Source organism: Danio rerio, chromosome 2 (assembly GCF_052040795.2).
Source record: "Danio rerio strain M-AB ecotype USA chromosome 2, GRCz13ab, whole genome shotgun sequence".
NCBI lineage: Eukaryota > Metazoa > Chordata > Actinopteri > Cypriniformes > Danionidae > Danio > Danio rerio.
The window spans coordinates 57,106,679-57,126,713 of NC_141022.1; the positions used below are offsets into that span (position 1 = coordinate 57,106,679).

At 38.0% G+C, this 20,035-nt stretch overlaps 1 protein-coding gene and 1 long non-coding RNA gene across 5 annotated transcripts in view; one reads left to right on the plus strand and one right to left on the minus strand.

Annotated features, from left to right (window-relative positions):
* LOC141378996 (CUGBP Elav-like family member 5) overlaps positions 1-7,117 on the plus strand; it is a 232,951-nt gene extending 225,834 nt beyond the window's left edge. For 2 of the 4 annotated variants that reach the window (XM_087241484.1, XM_087241483.1), the window contains 3 exons: positions 727-870; positions 3,998-4,171; positions 5,924-7,117. In XM_087241484.1, coding sequence (XP_087097610.1) covers positions 727-870; positions 3,998-4,125 — 272 coding nt within the window. In that variant the 3' untranslated portion in view covers positions 4,126-4,171; positions 5,924-7,117. Of the gene's footprint in view, positions 1-726; positions 871-3,997; positions 4,685-4,826 lie in introns of all 4 variants that reach the window. The other 2 variants (XR_015478995.1, XR_015478994.1) reach the window with 2 other exon arrangements.
* Positions 1-20,035, minus strand: part of LOC147846549 (uncharacterized) — a 1,651,758-nt gene that overhangs the window by 557,915 nt on the left and 1,073,808 nt on the right. The window lies entirely within an intron of this gene.

Genomic DNA, 20,035 nt, shown 5'->3' on the forward strand with positions numbered 1-20,035 from the left:
TGGTTCTCGAGAGCTCTCCTTTTTTAAGAAGGGAAAGGAGGAGAAAGGGGTGGATGGGGGGTTTCTTCAGAAAACGAAAATAAGGGAGTAAATCTAGCTAGGCTACTTATAGTGAGTTATGATAGATCTGATTGGCTAAGTAATTAGTGTAGATGGGAGGCCAGCTGCAGTCAATTATATCACGTGCTCCTCTCGAAATTAGTTTGAAAAACTTCACTTAGGTGTGTTTTATAATGGCTGTATCTTAACCCTGCTGAAAAATCCAGCTTAAACCAGCCTGGGCTGGTTGGCTGGTTTTAGCTGGTCGACCAGCCTGGTTTTAGAGGGGTTTTGACCATTTCCAGGCTGGTTTCCAGCCATTTCCAGCCTGGTCTTAGCTGGTCAGGCTGGAAAATGACCAGCCAAATCCAGCCCAAACCAGCTTGACCAGCCTGGTTTAAGCTGGATATAGCTGGTTTTGGCTGGACTCCCAGCTTGGCTAGGCTGGTCAAGCTGGTTTTAGCTGGTCATCCCCCAGCCTGACCAGCTACGACCAGACTGGAAATGGCTGGAAACCAGCCTGGAAGTGGCCAAAACACCTCTAAAACCAGGCTGGTCGACCAGCTAAAACCAGCCAACCAGCTTAGGCTGGTTTAAGCAAGGACACCATGCCTAATGCACATTGTTTATAGCACTTTCATGAAGAAGTTCGTTGCCAGCATATTAAATATGTGTGTGCGTTTTCAGGTCCTGAAGGCTGCAACCTGTTCATTTATCACCTGCCGCAGGAGTTTGGTGATAATGAGCTCATGCAGATGTTTCTTCCATTCGGATCTGTCATCTCGTCAAAGGTGTTCATGGACAGAGCCACCAATCAGAGCAAGTGTTTCGGTAAGCCACGCCCTCCTGCTTTCACACACACTCAACTTATATACAGGGTGGGCCATTTATATGGATGCACCTTAATACAGTGAGAATAGTTGATGATATTAACGTCCTGTTTGTGGCACATTAGTATATGTGAGCGGGCAAACTTTTCAAGATGGGTGGTGGTCATTTTGAAGTCGGCCATCTTGGATCCAACTTTTGTTTTTTCATTAGGAAGAGGGTCATTTGACACATCAAACTATTTGGAAATTTCACAAGAAAAATAATGGCAATTGTCTATGGTGTGAAGATACAAGATGTGCAGCACCTGAAACTATGGATACAGTAAGCCTGTGCTGGCATTTCTCCTGCGGTGTTGCTATTAGTGTGTGAAGATTTGGAGAAGAGGGTTGCATTGACAATCCAACACAATAGACAGCACATTGAACACATTTTATAAGTGGTCAGAAACTTGTAAATAACTCATGAAAGAATAAAGTTACGTTAAAACCAAAAAAACCATTGTTTTTCTTGCGACTTCAAAATGGCCACCATTGTCACCACCCATCTTGAAAAGTTTGCCCCCTCACATAATCTAATGTGCCACAAACAGGATGTTAATATCACCAACCATTCCCATTTTATTAAGGTGTATCCATTTAGATGGCCTACCATGTACAGTTGAAGTCACAACTGACCCTTTGCTAAGCCCCGCCCTCCTTACCCTGCTGAAAAATCCAGCTTAAACCAGCCTAGGCTGGTTGGCTGGTTTTAGCTGGTTGACCAGGCTGGTTTTAGAGGGGTTTTGGCCACTTCCAGGCTGGTTTCCAGCCATTTCCAGCCTGGTTTTAGCTGGTCAGGCTGGGAGATGACCAGCTAAAACCAGCTTGACCAGCCTAGCCAAGCTGGGAGTCCAGCCAAAACCAGCTATATCCAGCTTAAACCAGGCTGGTCAAGCTGGTTTTAGCTGGATTTGGCTGGTCATTTTCCAGCCTGACCAGCTAAGACCAGGCTGGAAATGGCTGGAAACCAACCTGGAAATGGCCAAAACCCCTCTAAAACCAGGCTGGTCAACCAGCTACAACCAGCCTAAGCTGGTTTAAGCTGGATTTTTCAGCAGGGTAGTTACTGTTGCTACGCCTGTCAGGCTTTCTTGCTTGGCACGGCTTTTACAATGTTTAAGCACCGGTGTCAGACATGGCCAGGGATATAATGTCATTTTTGGCGAACAGGTGAGACAGGCCAGACAAAAAAGCAATGCAGTATGCATTACAGGGGTATATTCACGACATAATAGGCAACCGATTAATAATACAATAAAAATGTAAGCAAGCTTAGCCTAGCCGCCTCATACGCTAACCAATCAACAGCTTAGGTCATGCACAGCAGGAAAGGTGACATTTAAAAATAATCTAATAATAATTAAACCGTGATTTCTTTATTTTTAGCCAATAAGCTTGATAGACTAATGTTATTGCTGTGCAACGAAATATAGCGTTGCTAACTGACAAGGAAACACGCATGGACAGAGCTTTTATATAGTTCATTCATAGAAAGAACAGCCAGAAAGGGGAAACTGATGGATTAGTGCCTAATATTAGCATCATTGACATGTAACTGTACAGTAAGTCACCTATAACTGTCAGTATGTTTGTGTGCTTTTTATAAATGACTGAAAAACAGCTGCTGGTAAAGTATAAAGTATATATCGCAAGTGTTCAAATTGTGATCATATCTCGGTTTTGTTCTGTTGATTTGTAATTTTAAATATTTGTAGCTTTAAATAGATGCAAATATGAAGTTCAGTAAAGTTAGCAACAGATTCGCAGATTCGTATTTTTCCGGATCAATAACTCATGTCATTATGACTTATTCGCTATTACACTGAAAAAAATTATTCAAAGATGATTCCTTAGATTTACTCAATTTTTTTTTACGTTAAGTGGTTCTTAACAATTTATTTGTGTTGAATTTAAACAAACAAATTAAGTTGAACATTATTAAACCTAATTTGTTCGTTTAAATTCAACACAAATAAACTGTTTGCAACAGTTCTGCATGCAACACTTTTTTCAGTGTAGTATGGCTAACGTTATTCATGGCGAACGCTTTAACAGAGCCGTGCTCATAATATCGAGAAAAAAAAAGGAAAAGACAGCTGGGAAACATAACCTGCTAGGAAACACAGTTTAGATCTGTTAAGGGTAAGAGGTGTGTGAGTTATTGGCGTCGGTCACTGAATGTGTCAGAAATATCAAAACAAAAAGCTGTGCCCCTCACACAGCTTGATTCACGTTGGCATTTCTCCTCTGTGGTTTTTGTGTTTTGAAAAGGGAAAAAAATTCCATCATCCTGTCGAAACTTTTAGGAGACCGGGTGTCAGATTTGCACAGTCCATAAGCACAACGCTCTGGCCTGTTTTCCTCACTTGAAAGCTTGACAGAGCCCTTGCGCGTAGCTACGGTTGCTAAGCCACGATTGGTGGGTGGCGGTTTTTGGGAATAGCTTAGCGAAGGGTCAATTATTAGCCCTACTTTTTCAAATATTTCCCAAATTATGTTTAGCAGAGCAAGGAATTTTTCACAAGTATTTCCTATAATATTTTTTCTTCTGGAGAAAGCCTTATTTGTTTGGCTAGAATAAAAGCAGCTTTTAATTTTTTAAAACCATTTTAAGGTCAATATTATTAGCCCCCCAAAGCAGTATATTTATTTTTCTGATTGTCTACAGAACAAACCATCGTTATACAATGATTGCCTGATTACTATAACTTGCCTAATTGACCTAAATAAACCTTTAAATGCTGAATAGTATCCTGAAAAATATCTAGTCAAATATTATTTACTGTCATCATGGCAACGATAAAATAAATCAGTTATTAGAAATGAGTTATTAAAACTATTATAATTAGAAATGTGTTGAATAAAATCTTTTCTCAGTTAAACAGAATTTGTAATAAAAAAATACAGGGGGGATAATAATTTTGACTTCAATATTTGTATTCATCCCTCTCTTTCTCTCATTAGTTTAATTTGATTCAGTCTTCACCGTCTGCTTGTTTCCTTGAGGATCTGTTGTCCATTTCCTTTGCATGAATTAAAAATGAGCAAATGTAGACTTTGAGGCCGGTGTGCGTCTGTGCTGTCTGCAGGATTCGTGAGTTTCGATAACCCCGCCAGCGCTCAGGCTGCCATCCAGGCCATGAACGGCTTCCAGATCGGCATGAAGCGCTTGAAAGTGCAGCTGAAGCGGCCGAAAGACGCCAGCCGCCCGTACTGACCAGAGCCAGAGAAGCACACACACACACCCGCAGCCATCAGGAGAGGTGAGAGGAGACACACACATACATATTTTTAATGGTCCGTTTTCATTAAGTGGTACGGTACGGGTCGGTAAGGGTCACCTTTATCAGGCTTGAGTTTCTACTGCCAAAAGGGTACCAATGGCGTGGTGTATGACAGAAAGTTTCAGTCGAGGTCATTCTCGCTTGAGAAAATGTAAAATTCTACATGGATGAGGGCAGATGTGGCCAAGACATCAGGGTTACACCCCTACTCTTTACGTTCCATGGAATTTTTAATTACCACAGTGAGTCAGGACCTCGGTCTAACGTCTCATCCATAAGACGGCGCTCACTGACAGTACACTGTCCTGGTATAGTAGAGTAAAATCACCATTCTCCACAAGTCTTAATCCGATTTCTGTTTAGTTCGATTATGACTTTGGTTGGATTAAGGTAATCAGAAATCGCTGTTTACCAGGTAGAATCAGAAGCTGTGTCCGAAACCGCATACTTCTATACTATATAGTACGCTAAAATCAGCATGTGAGCCGATTAGTATGTCTAAATTCATAGAATTCGAAAATCAGTTTGTGAGCCGATTAGTATGTCTGAATTCATAGAATTCGAAAATCAGCATGTGAGCCGATTAGTATGTCTGAATTCATAGAATTCGAAAATCAGCATGTGAGCCGATTAGTATGTCTGAATTCATAGAATTCGAAAATCAGTATGCGAGAAGTACCCGGATGATTTACTACTTCCGGCGAGATTCTGGAGTGCGCATCCCATGCACGCTGCGCTATCCCATAATGCACCTCGAGAGAATTCATGAATTGTATGACGCAGGTAGGTCACGTGACCATGACAAAATGGCAGATGTAGTACGTTCGAATTCCATTCATACTTTTCACATTCATATTGTGTAGAACGCACTTTTCCAACGGCTGAGAAGTACATTTAAATTCAAATGCAGTACCTACTGAGTAGAAGGCGGTTTGGAATGCTGCCAGAGTATTGTCCATGTAAATGTAAACCCGCTGGTCATACGCCACCCAACCCACTTCCGCATGGGAGTCGGATGCTCTACCAAGGAGGCTAAAGACCATGGCCTCTAGCGTCTGTCGCAAGAGCACCTTTAGAGGTCAGAGGAGTGAGGTTTACCTGCACAGCACTTACTAGCTGGCCTCCGTTACACTCACCCCCCTAAACCTCACTCCCATCCGGGTCACGGCACCAATGTAACCCCGCCGGTCCTACGCCACCCAACCTGCTCCAAGCTGGGATCGAACTGGAGACCTTCCGCATGGGACTCGGTTGCTCCAACAAGGAGGCTAAATACCATGACCTCTAGCGTCTGTCGCTAGAGCACCTTTAGAGGTCAGAGGAGTGAGGTTTACCTGCACAGCACTTACTAGCTGGCCTCCGTTACATGAACATACTAATTTATCATTTATGAGCCAGATGATCTGCACAGCTTCATCTCGCGGTGTGACTACACACCGAATAAAGTCATCTCTCCTTATAAAAACTCCTCTCCGCTAAACTCTCCCGACAAAACCAGTCAAATGTTTGCTTGAAGCTCTGGCAGGGATGATGAAATCTCTCAGCAGGCCTGTTTCATGTCATCTCCATCATTTCTGACGCTCGCTGTGACTGATGCTCTCGGTTTGACATCCAGGTATCAGTCTGTCAGCGAGAAGCCAAGTCTCCAGAGCCAAAATCCCCCCTTCTAAAAAAATAAATAAATAAATAACCTGACATTTCTCTCTCTCTCTCTCTGTTTTTTTCTGGCAGGTTTGCAACACTTGTAGTCTTGACGTTTTTGACGGATGGAAACTTTTCTTGAAAAAAAAAACAACTACTTACACACGAAAACACACACACACACACACACACACACACACTGAAGACAACAACAAAAGAGAGTTTTTGAGAAGCATATCGCGTCGAAAACCAAACTACGATGAAAGACTGTGAGTGACGACGGAGACGAAAACTTTTTTCTCTTCCCGGCGAACACTTGTGGATTTACAAACGTGCATGGCTGCGACTGGAGAAGAAAAAAAATGGATCCGTGCACATATCATCAGACGGCCGTAGCTTTTAATGAGGGTTTCAATGGGAAAACAAACTAAGATAAAGTGTAAATGACGCAGATTCTCTCTCTATAGGGACCAGAGGACCAAATCTTTTTAATTAACCATGTACAATATTACGACTATCTTACGCTACATACATGCTACTTCATATAAATATGGCAGTTAAGAGTTAGATGCGATTAATTCAGGGTGTATAGGTGTAGGGATTTCGGGGTGTGTTTTATTGACCTTTTGTTTTTGGCGGGAAACTAGTTTGCAGGGGGTTGGAGAGAAGGATGTTGTTTAGTGGGTATTTTAGGCTGTTGTTATAGATTATGAAGTGTGTTGATATTGAATCAGGCACAGTCTGAATTGCTGTTCATCTTTCTGAAAGAGGAGAAATGGGCATTCGATCCATCGCGATATCATTTCACTCACGCGCCATATTGTAAACTGATCGTGACCACAGCGAACATGGGGATTTTTGCCAAACAATGGCTCCAGTTTTTATTGAGCTGCACAGTTTTACTTGGAAATTTTGTCTGTGCGATGCTAAAACTCTCAGTGTTTGGTTTTAACCTTTTATTTGAGGATTTCGGAATTTTAGTCTCAGTTATGTTTGGAATGTTTTTATCAGAATGAATTTTTTAATGAATGTTTTATTTAATTATAACTGTTATCAGCTTACCAAGTGCACACCGGTACTTGATGCATTAAAATGACAGTTTATTTATTGTATTTTATTTTATTTTTTAGATATTTTTATTCATTATTTAAGACTGTTGGTCTTATATTAACATTTCTCTCTACTTTTATTATAATATATTTTTTTATTTAATTCTAACTAAGTTTTCAGCTTGCCAAGAGCTCACCGGGACTTGCATTAAAATTATGTTGTTGTTTTTTTATTTAATAAAATTTAGTTTTTTATAATTTATTTATTTATTTATTTATTTTTAAATTTTAATATTTATGTAAGACAGTTTGTCTTATATTAATATTACTAAAGATTTTTTATTATAACTTTTTTATTTAATTGCAACAAAGTTATCAGCTAACCAAGTGCACACCGGGACTTACATTCAAGTTATGGTTTATTAATTTGATTTCATAAATTTCATAAAAAATTATTGTTTATTTATTTATTTTTGTTCTTTATTTATTTAAGACAGTTGGTCTTACATTACCATTACTCTCAATTTTTCATTAGAATGATTGTTTTAATTAATGTTTTATTTAATTATAACCAAGTTATCATCTTACCAAGTGCACACCAGGACAGGCGTTAAAATTATGGTAATTAATATAGTAAATTAATTAATATGGCAAAATGAATATGGTAAAATAAAACAATAATAAATTTTATTATTTTATTTTTTTATTTTTAAAGAAAAGTTTACCAAGTGCATCAAAATTTGTTTTCTTCTTCTACTTCTTCTTGTTTATTATTATTATTATTATTATTATTATTATTTTTATTATTATTATCTGTTCACTAAGTGCACATCATAACTAACATAGTATTTTTCAATTCATTTGTTTTAATTTTTATGTCAGCTTACTAAGTGCACACCATACATTATATTTTTTAAATTTCTGTGTTTATTTATTCATTTTGCAGTTTACGAAGCATACAAAAACATTAACAATACCATTTCTGTCAAATTGTTTTATTATATTTTATACATTTGTTATATTTTTTTTTTATTTATGCATCTCAGCTTAACAAGGTCACAGCATGTCTTGAAATATAATGTATATAACCTCTCACATTATAATTTTAAATAGATTGTATTTTATTTTATATGACAGCCTGCCATGTAAAGTTTTATGTTAACATTAGCATTGCTCACTTTATTTTATTTTTCAAATAATTTAATTTTATTTTATTTTATTGTATCTTATTTTATTTTATTTGTTTATTTATTTTTTATTTTATTCTGCCAAGCACGAAGCAGTATGGCAATTTATTTTTGCTGCATTGTTTATTAGCTTGCGCACCGCTAATGTGCATTACTATGCATTATGTATATGCTAGTTTAAAATAAGTGTTTTACATCCATGAATCAAACGAATGCGTTTCATACAGCACGATCACTATTAACCAGAACTGTCGTTCAAGCTGTTTCAGTCATGCGCCTACCAAACAATCTAAACATAACTGAGACTTTACCGAATCTCAAAACAAGGTTAACAACAAGCCTAAACAGAGGGTTTGGTGGTTCGCGGTACAGTAATGTTTCCATAGTGAAGAAAAAAAAAACAGGCTGTTTTGAGAGACTTCAGGAAAACCTTTATCATTTAGAAACAGCCTAAAAATCGTGCCATAGTAAAGCTTTGAATTCATTTCAGTGGCTTACACTGATATGCTGTTTGCCAGAAGGGCCTTCTAGAACATTTATAATAGACAAATCAAACCATATTTCAGCGTAAAGAAAACACAGCACATGCAAACGACAAGTCTCGGAGGATTTCTACACCGCTTTGAAAGACCGTAGTTGTCCTCAATTCATGCTTTATTCAGGTATTTCATGTGTGATTACACTTTAAATGAACTTCGTAATTGCTCATAGTTACACTGTATTGTGCATGCCTATGTAAACGTAGTATAATGTAGAGCCAGGCCACAGTTACGGCCCAGACGACTGAGAAAAATGGACAGAAGTCACGTAAAGGGACTCAAAATTGTATGAGAAATAGTGTTTAGAAGTGAAAACGCGAAGAAGCAAAACCAGCAAGGCCACATTACCAACCTGTGAAACATGGGAACGCTCATTATCAAGAAAAAAACGCAAAAAAAATCCACTTTTATTATGAGTTTCTGTATTGTGAAAGACTCATCAGTGCATAAAAAAATCCAACATAGGCTCATTCTGATAACGTAGCCATGTGTACATTTTTGGAGAACGCGAAATATGTAGCCAGAAGTACGTATGGCTGCATTTTGTCCTTAAAATGAATGCTACGGGGCGGTACTACACTGTTCAGTTTCGCCCTTAACAGCTGACCGTTTATCTCCATATGGACAGCTTTCCTGCTGTTACCAGTTTGCCCAGTAGCTTACCATGTATGTTGGCGGAATTGAGACGCAGAAAGGAGTTGACCCCGATGACGGAGTCTAGTAAAAAACGGTTTCAGAAAGCGGGAAGACACAAAAGCGGGTAGACACAAACATTTAATAAGCCAAAAAATTTAATAAACAATCAAAAAACAGAGTGAGAATGTGGTAAAATCTGAAAACGTAAAAAAAAAATCAGGCGATGACTTTTGTCTTTCCTTTTGAAAACACTGTCGTTCTGCCGAGTGCACCTAGTATGCCATGGTAGCCCTGTGTCAGAGTGAACAACCCCTGGGCAAATTGCGTCCTCTGTGTGCTGGGCCTGGACAGGGAAACACACAGGGTTCAGGTGGATGGAGTGTTGAGATTGTATCGCACACTTACCTCAAGTGAGCGAGCCGCAGCCTGGGAGACATCGAGCAAGGCTCGTTGTTTTTGGAGTTGTGCTTGTTTCATCTTGAGGTCACGGATCTGTATTTCCACCTCTTCCAGCTCCAACACCTCCACCGATGCTTCTCCTGCACTCAAGGATCGTACAAGGTGAAGAGCAAAGATAGTAAGTGAGACAGTAAGTGAAAGAAACCAGTAGCTTCAGCTGACTAACAGTGCTAGCAGGCTAAAGCTAGAAGCGGATGCTCGAGAGACAAAACGTTTAGAATAGATTTATTTGTATTAATGTATTAAGGTTTTGTTCAACCTCAGAAGGAAAGACAAATACTAGCGAATGGGGATGTATTCTATGCTAAAAATTTAATTTGCGAATCTACGGAGAATTGAGAATCTACCGACGAAGCTACAAACACACACAACCTGCAATTCATGCTTTTGAAAACACTATTGGTTGGGTTTAGGGAAGAAGGAGGGTGGGTCAGTCGATAAGTCAGTCATTCAATCAGTCGGTCAGTAGACAGCGGCCTCTGGTGAAGTTACGTGAGAACAGCAAGCACGAATTGCATTCGCTAGAGCAATTGAAGATCTCAAAAAGCATACACAGCGGCCTCTTGAGGATCCGTGATTACTGTAAAAAATCTTACCTCCAGGGATGTTTTTGGCACTCTCCAGAAATGTATATAGGGGTACATTTTCAGAATGAGCCTGTGTTGAAAAATCCTTAAAGGAGAAAATTGAAAAAATGCGCCAGAATGCAAAAGTAAAATGTGTTTTATGTTGACTAGGACGTTATTAGTTGTTTTGACCCACAAAAACTGTTATAGACTTTTGGACCAAACTTGTATTTGTGTTTATTTGCCCTGCCGGGATCATCTGACGGTGTGCCATGACAGCAATCAAAATATACAATCAATCATGTGCCATTCTGCCATTTAAAGGGGTCATGATGTGAGAAACCAAAATTTGCTTGATTTTCATAAATACGATAGGTTATAACACTATTAAAACATCCTGCGAGTCTCATAACTCAAAACTTTGTTATTGCTCTAAAAACATCTCATATTGTAGCCAGTCTGCCAAAACGACAGATTTTGGAATGTTCTATTCAATGATGTCATACAAGTGAAGCCCGCCTCTACAAAAGATTGGCCCCTGCTTCTACTTCACTGCTTGTTCAGCCCTGTAAATATGCAAAACTGTTAGCCAATGACAGCAGTGGGTGTTTACAATCTGCCACGCCCATTCAAATAGAGTGCTTTCCAACAAGGAGGATCAAAACAGGACAGAAAATGGTGCATTTCTGCTAAACTATGATGTTTTTGGACGTGAAGATGTTTATGCCATTATTCGTGGACCTTAGAGAACAATACAAAATAAAAAATTAGGTAGTTCGTGACCCCTTTAAAATAAAAATCAGGAGACATCTGAGTTTTTAAAGCTAATATTACTGCACATCGCCACCTGAAAATGAAGTCTTGCGATTAATATTCAGAGAGAAAACTTAGATTTTAAGTGCTTTACGGGTCAAACAAAGGACATGATTTAAGACTGAGGGGAAAATTTGGGTTATATAAATGACTTTGTTTATACACTGAGCCATTCTACAACTTCAGTATCAGATCAATGTGTTATTTTGATATTATTTTCATGACAATTAAACATTTTTTCTGCCATGCAAATGTGCATTATGATAACTCAAATTATAATTAATGTTATTATTATATAGGTCAATTGAACAGCCATTCATATAATTGAAGTAACAAGTTTACTGAAACTATTTGTCAAGGTTGATGCTGTTATTAAGTTTAACTTGGTGTGCTGAAAAGGCTACTATTAAATATAAAATTAATAAAAAAGATAAACATAATAAATAAATAAGAACAAAATATTTGAAAATCCAAAAATAAACTAGTTCGAAATGTGAAATCTACAAAAGTATCACAAGGATAATAACACTCACTGTAAATCTTAAATAAGAAGAGAAAATAGCTGCAATATAGTAATGTTAAAATGTCAACATAAATTACAATAAAAATCTAAATTATTCTGTCATTTTATTTGATTTATTATTAAATACAAAAATACAAAAAAAAAACAAGGTGATGTTTTATAAACAAATTTCAGGAGGAGCACGATCAGTCTTTGACGAGGCTAATTCATCACACACACACAATCATTCTATTATCCAATCAGCTCAAGAGCAAACCCCTATAAATAGTCAAACTTTAAATTTAAACAAACTTTGTTTAAAAATAAACATAAATACACAATAAAAATGTGTTATTATTTTAACAATTATTTGAGATGCAAATGTTTTTAACTGTCATGAAAATGCCAGAACTTAACTGAAATCAGAAAACGTTCATATATTTACAGCTAATGGATGCACAAACATTCCAGTATTTTCTCGCTTTTGTCCTCAATCATCTGAAATAAGATCAGAGACGGCAGCTTTTCAACTGAACACAGTGAAAGATGTGGAATTAACATTCAGTGGCACAGCTCTCTTCAACACTCCATTCATTCAGGCTTTTAATAACATTCAACTGAACCATAATGCTGTATTCACACCAAACGCGGAAGAAGCGTGAAGCGCGAGTGATTTACATGTTAAATTAATGCAAAGCTGCGAATAGACATCCTGCGGCATAATACGAGTGAATGAGGCGGTGCGAATGAGGCGATTTGTGCGTATAAAGAGGCGCAAGTTAAGTGTTTAGCCCGATTGGCGCACTTAATACGAAAATTGCTCAAGTTGGAAAAATCTGAACTTCAGCGGATATTCGCGCCACGTTAACCAAACAGGAGCTTTCTCTTGTACGGGTGTGCTTATGACGTATTGCCTGTTGTTCATGTCCTGGTGGGGAAATCCTCCTGCCAACACCGGACAACAGTTGATCAAACTGGGCTCGGCTCAGTCGGAAGCACAGCTGAAAGCCTCCATCATCCGGGTTAAGTTTCTGAAGGAGTTTATGAACTCACAGAGCTGGGTGCACCTCCGAAAGGATCTAGTAGACTCAGACACGGCTCCAAACGAATCGACGCTGTTTTTCAGCCTTCATAAAGCACATAAACACAGTTACTCTCTTAATAAAATTCATGTTAGCCATTTAGCATCAAAGCTAGAGTCACCGGGCAGACAGAAGCCCTGCCCATGACGCGAGTCTGCATCTATTGCGAATCGGATTTGACGCACGAATGAAGCAAGTAAACTTAAAATGCTCACGTGTCTTTTTACGTGTGAATAGCGTAGTTTATACACGTTTACCGCGTCTGGTGTGAACACAGCATTAAACTGAACTATGTCATCATTGTTGTGAGACGGGATCCAGTGAGATCATGGATATGTGTGGAATAGCATACTAACATATTACCCATGTTGCTCTTATTTTTTTAAGTATATAACACATGCTACATTTATTAAATACACACAGCACTACAAAGCAATAGCCTAGCAACTCGTTCAACTATATAGGAAGCACTATAAAGGAAACCGAATGCTGGAGAACATATTACTAGAGAATAGTTACTACTGCTGTAGTATAGTTACTATAGTATATTTATATAGTATACTAGTAATATAGTTACTAATACTTAATTCAGTGTCTATGTAAATGTGAAACTTATTAGGAGTTTTCGAGTTACATTTTTGGGGTGTTCAGTGGTGGCTCAGTGATAGTGCTGTCGCCTCACAGCAGGAAGGTCGCTGGTTCAAGTTTTGGCTGGGCCAGTTGGCGTTTCTGTGTGGAGTTTGGATGATCTCCCCGCTTTGGCATGGGTTTCTGCCGGGAGCTCTGGTTTTCCCCACAGTCCAAACACATGCGCTATAGGGCAATTGGATGAACTAAATTGTCCATAGTGTATAAGTGTGTGTGTGTGTGTGTGTGTGTGTGTGTGTGAAAGAGAGTTTGTATGGGTGTTTCCCAGTATTGGGTTGCAGTTGGAAGGGCATCCGCTGCGTAAACCATATACTGGAAAAGTTGTCAGTTCATTCTGCTGTGGCGACCTCTGATAAATCAGAGACTAAACAGAAAGAAAATGAATGAATGTTAGTTAATAAAAGTTAATTGTTCGTTGTTATACTATTGATAAATGCTAACGGGCCGATCACACCAAACACGCTCTTTGTGTGTTTAGAGGTACTTTTTTTGAATGGTTTACTAACGGCCGTGAGCGTTTTGCGCCCTGCTTATGCCTCGCGTTTAAACCGCCTGCTGTGCGCTGTGTGCTCGCCGTTAAAAAAAGACGTCAGCCGCATCTTTTCCATTCTCCAATCAAATGAAAGCAGAGGAGGGGTTTTCATTGAGGTGCCTGCAGTGTTTGTGTTGTCAAGACTTGTGGTTGCTGTTTTGAATTATCCAGTGCTGTATGACTCACAAATCTTGAATTTCACGATATTATTAAATATTAATATTATACCAATATCAGCAGCAACACTTGCACACAATATGCACCTTAATGGTTGCCTAACAGCATAAAAAAGCACACCGCACTTCTTTTTTTCTTGTCAACAAAAAAGGCAGTGTGGTGCGCCTCGCATTTTTAGATCGTGAAAATCACGTCCGGTGTGATCGACCCCTCAAGATGTACTTTTATTGTTAGTTCATGCTGACTAATGAAAGATATCACATGCTTCCCAAAATGTTGCTATATGATTTTCACTTGCTATAGATTTCAAGTGCATTGCAAAATTTACATACATATGCAAATAATTTAGCATTCTAAAATCTTAGCAAGAAAGTGATGGGAGCTAAAGTTATATTTTTGTGCTCTTTGCTCACTGCAGCTCTCTGATTGGTGGAATTTCTGCAGAGCATCATGGGTAATGTGGTTTTTCTACATGAATTCTGCTATTAAACAAGATCACAACAGCTGTTTTAAATGGTACCTATTATGCACCTTTTTACAAGATAGCTTCAAAATACCACACTAATAATGACTAATAAATTTATAACTCTATTTGAAGCTGACCCTTTAAGGCTTTGATCCTAATTGTGTCACTTTCGTGACTGTCGCTTTAAATTCAAATGAGAGTGTGCTCTTTTTAAAAGAGGGCGGAGCTACAAATGCCTGTGTGTCAGCATAGTCGCAGATCTAAAACTCTGATGGCAGGCGGCTGCTTCTCACTCAGGGCAGTTTATGCTAATGGGGGAGAGATTGTCACTAGTGGGCGGGGTTTTCCCCCTCTGATGACATCATACAACGGGAGAATGTCAGTCAAAGTGTTTCTGCAGACTGTTTTTTTTCAAATGTGACTGCAAAAAGTAAATTGAATTGATTTTTACCATTCGAAGCTGGTTATATTCACAGCTTCTTGCCACACAATTGTATTTAATCCCTTTATAAAAGTGATTTTTGCATAACAGGTCCCTTTTAAAAGTGTATCAGCCTTTATTAAAAACGATTTACTACTTTTACTTCAGAACTCTATACTAGTATCCCATTCCGGACATATCCCACATCCGACAGCTGATTTGGCACAGTGGCACATGCAATTCTTTCATCCGGATGTTTCTAAATCTGTGGCTCATACGAACATACACGCTGTACAAACATGAACTCTCATGCTCTACTTCAATTTTTATTCTATTTATTGCCAAAAAAAAGAAAGTAAACTAGTTCTTCTTTCATAGCTTGCCCTGCCTCTTTAAAATCACTCTTTGTGCATGCTAATTGCTAGAGACGTAGAGAGACACTTTTGTAGTAAAAGACATAGAAAACATAAAAACGCGCCGTTTATTTTTCATTTATTTGGTTGATTTATTTTGGTACCTCGTCAGGTTGCAGTCGAGGCTTCAAGGCTACAAGCGGAGGTTGCGGTTCCTAGTTTTTAAGCGTGCTATCATGCAGTAGGGATTATCACATGCTCTTCAGGGTTCGGGCTATTTTTGGGAGTATGTTTTACAAACTGTGTTTTTTTATTCATATGATGTTACTACCTGAACTAAGCCATGTCCTCTTCCTTCATACTCCCCATATACTGCCATATATAGTCCTCCGCTAGAGCTAACGCTGCATCGAAACATACAAACCTCAAGCTCTCCATCCAAGTTTGCTTTCTTTTCCTGCATTTTCTATTTATTTTGTCGAGAGGATAGCTTTCGTTCCAGCTAACACTCGGAATGTTTTGTACAGAAGAAAGGGTTTGATTTAGGATGTTATAGATTAATCTACTGGTATGATATTCCTATGTATGTCAAGGTAACGACGGGCTCATGAAATATTCTGTCTTTGGTGGGATTATTGATAGCACAGTAAGCTTCTTTCAGGTACAACGAGGAATTGCGCCAAAACCTAGAACGTTTTCTGTCGCATCTGATCCATGATCAGCTCTATGCATGAGCGAAAGACCAACACACACACACAAAAAAAAATCTGGATCGGGACTGAGACGTGCTTGAGTGAGGTTTTTGCGATGGACGATTGTGTTATATCTTAGGGTTTCTTAGCACAATATACAAACAGATGTAAGCTAAATAATGAATCTATGTTTAAATGCTATGGAGGGAAGTGTGGGACACGAGCAACATCTGTACGACGAGTTCAAGAGGAGCAAACCGTCCTTTTCTTTTTAATCTCCAGAGAAACAAAAGCGGAGCAGTTTTGTCCCATCATCTTCCCTCTTGAACTTGCTGCTTTGACAATTAAATGTGTAAAAGGTTTTAATTACGGTGTTCTATTTATTGTTTGGCTCATTAATTTATTCGATTCTTTTTTTTTTATCGTTAGACTTTTCGATCATTTGCATTCTTTATTTATATATTTATGTACGGATTTTATGTTTATCATTTCTGACATAATATGTATAAATGATGCTTATTGGGGCTTTTTCTGTCTTTCTTCTTTTTTCAATTTTACAATAAAAATTATAAACCAGCACTGTCGGATTATTGCAGTCGCTCTGTGAACTTATATTTATCAAAGAAAAAAGAAAAGATAATGGAATCAACTTTGTGAGAAAAGCACATTCTGATATAGTTTTGCATTGTGCTTAAGGTTTGTTTAAAGGTAAATATTTACAGTTTTTCTCAATCGCTTTGGTGCATTTCTCACAACACTGTTTACATTTGCACAACAGTTATCACATTTCTCAAAACATTGATGCCCCATTCACGCGGGGCGTCAGCGCTTCCCATTCACTTTGAATGGGTGACGTCAAACGTTGCCGAACTGCATTGTGGATCCGTCGGCGCCGCTTAAGAGGCGTTGTCGATGCAGAAGTTGGGACTAGCTCAACTTTTCAAGCACCGACGAAAGTGTCAGCCAATCCAATCAGATCGCTGTATGCAAATACACCAGCTATACAGTGGCCTATTGCTGACTCAATTTCATTGGCTGACGCTTCTATGACGATCCCTACAGCCCCAACTTCAGACACGCCTGCAGCACGCTGAAGCCCCATGTGAATGGGGCGTGAGTCATTTGTGCACATCCTAGTAGCAGTTTCTCATTCCTTCCAACACATTGCAGATGCTTTTGGACATGCAACAATTGCTTTCATACAACTCTCTGCCGTTTTATAACATTATGATTTGCTTATGTCAGGGGTGTCAAACTCAGTTCCAAAAGGGCCAAAGCCCTGCACAGTTTAGTTCCAACCCTGCTCCAACACACTTACCTGTAGGTTTCAAACAAGCCTGAAGGACTCAATTAGTTTGATCAGGTGTGTTTAATTAGGGTTGGAACTAAACTGTGCAGAGCTGCGGCCCTTTTGGAACTGAGTTTGACACCTGTGGCTTATGTCATGTCAGTCAAAATGAACTAAACTTGTGAATGCTGAATAGTCATTCCATATAAAACTAACAGTCCTCATTTCATTACTTGAGTCATTACATACAAAAATGTTGAACTAGTTGTCAAAATCTGTCAAGCAAATTTTATTTAAAAAAGAATGTAAATGTTTATTTTCCTGAAAATGTCTTAAAAAATTAACAGTTTCATGAATGATTTACAGACCTGTGTATGTTGTAGGTTCAGTTCCGATATGTACTGCAATATTGTTTACAGTTGTGCACAGCACTACCCAAAGAAAGATTGTTTGTTGTAAATAAGGGTGTGTTTATTCTTTTGCACAATGCTGGTAATAAATTAGAATTGCAAAGAGCATCTGTAGTAAAACTGTGAAACATAAATATTCAGTGTCTTGTACTCAGATACCTCACTAAATGCAGTGATGTCTAACTTTACTGTAGTTTTCAAATGGCTGGGAAAATAGTATATAGTGCTGTTTTGCGCATTTTTAGGAAGTGTCACCAAAATCTGACTTTTTTGCATTGAAAAAAATGTACAGAGTAAACTGTCATGATAAAAACATGACAAAGCCATTTGACCATCCTGTTCATAAACAATGGTTACATTTACATTACATTTAGTCATTTAGCAGACGCTTTTATCCAAAGCGACTTACAAATGAGGACAAGGAAGCACTTTACACAACTAAGAGCAACAATGAATAAGCGCTATAGGCCATGGTGTCAGGACTTTTCATCTTGATAATGCTGACACTTTGACTGACATCATTTTGCGGCTTATTAACTAGGTTTTGCAGTTTGTACTAATTGTTTAGAGAACTGCATTAACTATTGTGCAGAAATAAACTAGTGCTGTGAGAAACGCACCAAAGTGATTGAGAAAAAACTGTAAATAATGATATTAAAGAGTGAAATTAATGGTGTGGGGATATTTTATTGGGCCCATTAGTTTCAACTGAGCATCGTGTCATCGAGTATTGTTGTTGACCATGTCCATCCCTTCATGACCACAATGTGCTCATCTTCTGATGGCTACTTCCAACAGGATAACGCGCCATGTCATAAAGAGTGAATCATCTCAGACTGGTTTCTTGAACATGACAATGAGTTCACTTTACTCAAATGTCCTCCACAGTCACCAGATCTCGATCCAATAGAGCACCTTTGGGATAGATTCACATGCAGTCATCTTTTTAAAAGAAAAGATAATGGAACCAATTAAAAGTCAAAAAAGCACATTCTGAATATAAATTTGCATTGTGCTTAAGGTTTATTTACATGTAAATATTTCAATAATGACATTAAAATAGTGAACTTAATGGTGTGAGGATAGATTCTTGGCATCCCTTTTGGGCCCATTAGTAACAATTAAGCATCGTGTCAACTCCACAGCCTACATGAGTATTGTTGCTGACCATGTCCATCTCTTTATGACCACAGTGTACTCTTCTGATGGCTACTTCTTGCAGGATGACAAGCCATTTCATAAAGCACCAATCATCTCAGACTGGTTTCTTGAACATGACAATGAGTTCACTGTACTCAAATGGCCTCCACAGTCACCAGATCTCGATCCAATAGAGTACCTTTGGTATAGATTGACTGTAGTCACCTTGTGAGCATTTGAAAAAAATAATGGAATCAAGTCTGTCAAAAAAAGCACATTCATATTATAATGTTGTGTTGTGCTTAAGGTTTATCTACATGTAAATGTTTAAATAATGACTATAATATAGTGATTTTTTTCATAAGGGTGTCAGCTAATGTGCATGCGCTAAATAACCAACATTAACAATATATTGGTAAGTTGTAGAGGGTACATTAAGGTAAAAAAATCAGATTCTGAACTAAAACATAATGCTTAAAATATGTTTTTTTTTACATATGTTAATATGTGACATATTTTCTATTATTTAAACATTACAGAGTATGCTGAATAATAACATGTCAGAAAAGGCTATTTCTACATAAGGCCATTATTAATAACATTTATATACTCATTTACATTTATATAACTCTGTCATAATACATGTAAAATCTGTTAATAATAAATTAAATTAAAAATAAATATTTATAACATTCATATATATATATATATATATATATATATATATATATATATATATATATATATATATATATATATATATATATAGTATACATAATGTTATGTATATTGATTTTAATTTATTTTATTAGCAGATTTTAGAATTTACACATCCATGATGCAAATTTCCCGAAAATATCCCCCACACCGCCAAATATCCCACACCACCACCACCAGCCTGAACCGTTGATACAAGGCAGGATGGATTCATGCTTTCATGTTGTTGACGCCAAATTCTGACCCTACCATCCGAATTTTGCATCAGAAATGGAGACTCATCAGACCAGACAACGCATCTCCAATCTTCTATAGTCCAGTTTTGGTGAGCCTGTGTGAATTGTGGCCTCAGTTTCCTGTTCTTAGCTGACAGGAGTAGCACACAATGTGGTCTTCTTCTGCTGTAGCCCATCCGCCTCAAGGTTGGACGTGTTGTGTGTTCAGAGATGCTCTTCTGGAGTACCAGTACCAATTGTAATGAGTGGTTATTTGAGTTACTGTTGCCTTTCTATCAGCTGGAACCAG